General features: G+C 34.8%; 1 protein-coding gene across 2 annotated transcripts in view; it reads right to left on the reverse strand.

The window, feature by feature from the left end:
- LOC106869208 (exocyst complex component 2) overlaps positions 1 to 5,614 on the reverse strand; it is a 37,952-nt gene that overhangs the window by 13,317 nt on the left and 19,021 nt on the right. For both annotated transcript variants that reach the window (XM_052974930.1, XM_052974931.1), the window contains exons 22-28: positions 5,272 to 5,305; positions 4,263 to 4,379; positions 3,677 to 3,818; positions 2,855 to 2,910; positions 1,933 to 2,055; positions 992 to 1,053; positions 636 to 689 (exon numbers count right to left, since the gene is read on the reverse strand). In XM_052974930.1, the coding sequence (XP_052830890.1) occupies positions 636 to 689; positions 992 to 1,053; positions 1,933 to 2,055; positions 2,855 to 2,910; positions 3,677 to 3,818; positions 4,263 to 4,379; positions 5,272 to 5,305 (588 nt within the window). The remainder of the gene's footprint in view (positions 1 to 635; positions 690 to 991; positions 1,054 to 1,932; positions 2,056 to 2,854; positions 2,911 to 3,676; positions 3,819 to 4,262; positions 4,380 to 5,271; positions 5,306 to 5,614) is intronic.

A 5,614-nucleotide genomic window follows, 5' to 3' on the forward strand; every position in this document is an offset into this window, starting at 1 on the left:
TATATATATATATATTTATATATATATATATTTATATATATATATATTTATATATATTTATATATATTTATATATATTTATATATATATATTTATATATATATATACACACATACATATATAAAACACATATATATCACATGGGTTGTTTATTATGGTTATATATCACATTAAGGAGAGAGAGAGACAGATGATATGACACTAAATATAAAGAAAGAAATGATATCTCAGCAAGAAGTGGAGAGGGAGGATTAAAAACAGAGATATCACACTAAAAAGTAAGAGAGAGACGATATCACATGAAGTAGTGGAGAGATATATCACATGAAGTAAAGTAGAGATGATATTACACTAAAAAGTAGAGAGAGACAAGGGGGGGGGAGATGATATCACATTAATCTGCTGTTGAGAGATGATGGAAACAGAGATATCATACTAAGAAGTAGAGATGGAGAAATGATATCACACTAAGAAATGGGTAGGAGAGAGATGATATCACATGAAGTTATAGTAGAGATGATTTCACAGCGAGAGAGAGAGAAAGATGATATTACATTAATTTGATGTAGAGAGATGATATCACACTAAAATGTTGAAGAAAGAAAAAAAAAAAGACAGAAAAATGTCTTCACTTACTTTTTACTTGAGCCAATTGGTGTGAGAATGGCCAAAGCTTCTTGGAAATGTTTTCTGAAATTTAGAGGAAAATGGAAATAAATAAATAAATGTAAATATTGAATTCTGACAAAGACATGAAATGGAATATTTTGAGGTGCAAATGGTAGAATGAGTTAAATCAAAGGAGAGGGTCATTTGACAGAGTGTAAGCATCTTGAGAGAAAAGTTAGGCATAAGGGGAACCAGTTTACAATGTGTATGCTTGCATATTCACACAAACACACGTATTCAACAACAAAAGTTTTAATTCTTCAAATTTAAACAAGAAGTCAACAAGACAAGAAAGAAAGAAAGAGAGAACAAAGACGACTTACATGGCGACATCATTTCGGTAAGCGGATACAGCATCTTGCAGAGCAATCAGTTCAAGACGAGCCTGAAATTTAAACAATGTTGTTCCTATTACTTTACAAAAATTAATGAATTATGAAAAGAAAATTTATCATTATTAAATTAGAAAAAATATTATTATTATTATTATTATTATTATTATTATTATTATTATTAAGGCAGTGACTTCCAGTTTAGTGGTTTGGTGACTTACTATACTTAGTAGGATTATTAATTATGATATACAAAGCAAATGTAGGAGAAATTATGATAAGCACAAGTTTATATCATTTGTTGTAAATGAGAGAAACTGGTATTTAGGATAATGTTTCAGACGATGCTGGTGCCACGTAATTAGCACCTTTCAAGCGTTGGGCCTAACAGAGGCAATGACAAATGACTGAGATCCATCAAGCCAAGTGAAATTGTAGTCATGGCAGATTCTGGTGTCATGTAACTGGTACCCATGCCAGTGGCATGTAAAAGCACTCATTACACTCTTGGAGTGGTTGGTATTAGGAAAGGCATCCAGCTGTAGAAACCATGCCAAATCAGACTGGAGTCTGGTGCAGCCCCTCAGCTTGCCAGCCCTTGTCAAACCGTCCAACCCACACCAGCATGGAAAATAGTCATTAAAGGATAATGATGATGTGTGTGTGTATACATACATACATATATATATATACATATGTATATATATATATATATATATATATATATATACCAGTGTAAAACAGTGTGTTGAGTTGCATCCTTTTATGACACCAAGTAAACTTTGACCATTCAATAAACAGCAACCAATAAAATAAGTGGGGATCAATATAATTAACTAAAACCTTTGAAGGTGGTGCTACAGCATGGCCCACAGTCCAATGAGTGAAACCAGTAAACAAAGAAGAAGCAACAACATAACATAACAGCTCACCTGAAGAGCTCCGTTGGAATTGAAACCAGTACTACACAGCATCAGACGAGAGAGTTCTTCAGCAACAGCTTCAACGACCTTGCACATAACTCGTGGGACAAAAGATGGAAAAACTGCATAAACCTGAGAAGGAGGGAGCAGTGGACAAAATATTTTAAAAACTGACATTGATATGATATATATTAGATATTATGAAAGTGTTAAAGTAGTTTTAAATAAAAGAAATCAATACCAACATGTCGTACGTAATAAATTTATTCAAAAGCTGAACTTTCTTCGTTATCTGCATTACAACTAATAGTTTCCCCCATAAAATAAGTTGTTCAAGTAATGAAACTTTTAGTAGTTGCAAGATGTGAAGCATTTTATTAATGGATGTCCTTCCAGTCAACAGCCTTATTCTGTTTTTCAAATAAGGGATTCCTTCATTTCACTGGTTTTCAAAAATGCATGACGACCAGTTGTGATGTCAACAAGGAATGTCAACATCATATCACTATTTCGGTCGAAATGGAACCATGGAATGTCAACGTCTCCCCCACCATCGCTTGACAACTGATGTTGGTGTGTTTACATCCCTGTAACTTAGCGGTTCGGCAAAAGAGACCGATAGAATAAGTACTAAGCTTACAAAGAATAAGCCCAGGGGTTGATTCGTTCGACTAAATGTGGTGCTCCAGCATGGCCAGAGTCAAATGACTGAAACCAGTAAAAGAAAGAATACATAGATACACACACAACAGGCTTCCATACGGCCCCCGTTAATCCTTCTACTCACAAGATATTGGCTGGCCAGGGGCTAGAGTAGGAGACACTTGCCCAAAGTACCACGCAGTGGGATGGAACCCCAAATGACTGAAGCAACACACACACAGACTGCACTTCTTTAACAACAACAACAACAACCAGTAAAAGTACTTACTTCAGCGTGAACTTCAATCATTCCCATTAAGACTTCCTTCAAGTAACTTCTCACAGCTTTAAAAGAGAAAAAGAGTACAGGAGATTACAGAGGAGCATAATAGAGTACAGCAGATTATAATAAAAATAAAGTGGAGTATAATAGAGCAGTGTTTTGCAACCTTTTTTCACCTGTGGTACATCTATATTCTTTTCAAAATTTAGCAGCACACACCCGAACTAAAAGCATGACTAAAAGTTTAGGGAATTCATTGAGCCAGATGCTCTTCCTGTCACCAACTATCACCTGTCACCAATAAAGGTAATATTTTCCCATGGCAAGACATGTTTACACTGAAGATTGGAAATGAATGACATTGCTTGTATAACAGTGATACTCGTCTACAACCATCTCACAATGTCAAAGACAAAGAAACACAAGCATACACAATCTCAACACATACATGTGTAACAGGTTTCTTCTTGTTTCCATCTACCAAATCCACTCACAAGGCTTTGATCAGCCTGGGGCTATAGTAGATGACACTTGCCCAATGTGCTACACAATGGGATTGAACCTGAAACCATGTGGTTGGAAAACAAACTTCTTAACCACACTGACACACCTGAAATTCAAAATAATAACTGATGAAAAGAATAAGAAACATATTTCTTTTTAGTTACAAGATGAAGAATTTGTGCAGTAAGGTACCTATTCATTCTTAATATGATTTGGCAAATTCGAAAGCCTGTATCTGATTGCTGTTGTCTTTCATAAATTAACAAATCTGGGTTGTTCATAACAAAACGTAGAATTAAAAGAGAAAAAAATGAAGTTGCTTACCAACAGGTTTGGTGCAGGTATTCCAGTCAAAGCTGCCACGATACATATTTTGTTCCATAGCTCCAACTATAGGATTGGACTTCTCTTCTATATAAGCCTCAAATAATTTATTATCCAATTCCAGATATTTTGCTTGAGCTATCTGTAGTTAATTAAAATAGAAAGAAAAACACTAATTGTAATAAACAATTATCACTGTATCAAGCAGTTTATTGAATGTTGGTATAGATCGCTGGTCACAGTACACTTCCTTGCATTGTGGGAGATCCTGAACGATGCCACCCTGCCGGCTGGGCAGGCCGATATTCTCCCTTGAACTGGAGACCAGTCAGTCACAGGGGTCCCTATTTACAGTTGAGTGGACTGAAGCAACACAATATGAAGTGTTTTGCTGAAGAATTCAACATACTAAGTACAGTGTGGTTGTGTGGCAAGATGCTTGCTTGCCAATCACATGGTTCCAGGTTCAGTCCCACTGCGTGGTACCTTGAGCAAGTGTCTTTTAACTATAGCCTCAGACCAACTAAAGCCTTGTGAGTGAATTTGGTAGATGGAAACTAAAAGAAGATAATGTGAAACAATTTACCTGTAATCCTTTATCCATCTCAACGTAGCCATGTTTTTCTAAATTCTCCACAAGTCTTGGAATCACACGATTACAAACGTGATTGCAGTTACTCAACATAATAATTAGACGTTTATCCTACAGAATGGAAAGAAATATTAAAAAATATATTCAATAAATGAAATATCTTGGTTGATATTATATTGATATTAAATAGAAATGATATTGATATTATATAGATACAGTTATTGGCATTCTGTAATACCAGTAATTGTTAGAGTCAATATAAATATTTATACCATCTACAAAATTTGGGATCTCATGCCCAATTTAGTAATTATCATTATTATTACTTCAGGGAAGGCTGCGAGGTGGCAGAATCGTTAGCATACCGGGTGAAATGGTTAGTGGTATTTTGGCCATCTTTATGCTTTGAGTTCAAATTCTGCCAAGGTCACCTTTGCTTTTTATCTTTCAGGGTCCATAAAATAAGTACCAGTTGAGCACAGGGGATGATGTAAGTGACCTACTCTCTTCCCAGAAATTGCTAGCCTTGTGCCAAAATTTTAAATCATCATCATTATTATTATCATTATTATTATTATCATTAAAAAGGTGGCACGCTAGACGAAATGCTTAGTGGTATTTTGCCTGTCACTGCGTTCTGAGTTCAAATTCCACCAAGGTCGACTTTGCCTTTCATCCTTTTGGGGTCGATAAATTAAGTACCAGTTGTGTACTGGGGTCGATCTAATCAACAGGCTCCCTTCCCAAAAATTTGGGCTTTGTGCCTCGAGTAGAAAAGATTGTTATTATTATTACTACTACTATTATAATTATTATTAAATTTTACTTAGGTTTAGTAGAATTTAAGTGGGTAGTGGATTACAACCTGTAATCTGAAATATCCACAGGCTTCTGATAATCTTTCCTGTTCCTAAGATTTTGATAATCTTCCCATCCTCCTCCTATTATTATTATTATTAGGAACTGTTTTAACATTTTGGTAACCTCAAAACGTTTTACTTACAAATGGTGGTAGATCATCTTGTAAAGAATCAGATCTGAAAAAAAAAATACAGAAATAAATAAATAAAATTAAATATATAACTTGAATATAATTTCTTTTTCCCCTATAATTTTAGTTCAGGTGTGTTGCCAAATTTTGGAAAGAACGTAAGTGTACCACAAGAGAAAAATGGTTGGGGAGCACTGGTTTAGACTACAGCCATGCTGGAGCACTGGTTTGGACTGCAGCCATACTGGCTACCAAATAAACGAGAGCAGTGACATGTTCATTAATCAACAGATCATATATATGTGTGTGTATATGTGAGCATGTGAAAGTATACATTATATATATATATATATAT

This window comes from Octopus bimaculoides, chromosome 20 (genome assembly GCF_001194135.2).
Source record: "Octopus bimaculoides isolate UCB-OBI-ISO-001 chromosome 20, ASM119413v2, whole genome shotgun sequence".
Taxonomy (NCBI): Eukaryota; Metazoa; Mollusca; class Cephalopoda; order Octopoda; family Octopodidae; genus Octopus; species Octopus bimaculoides.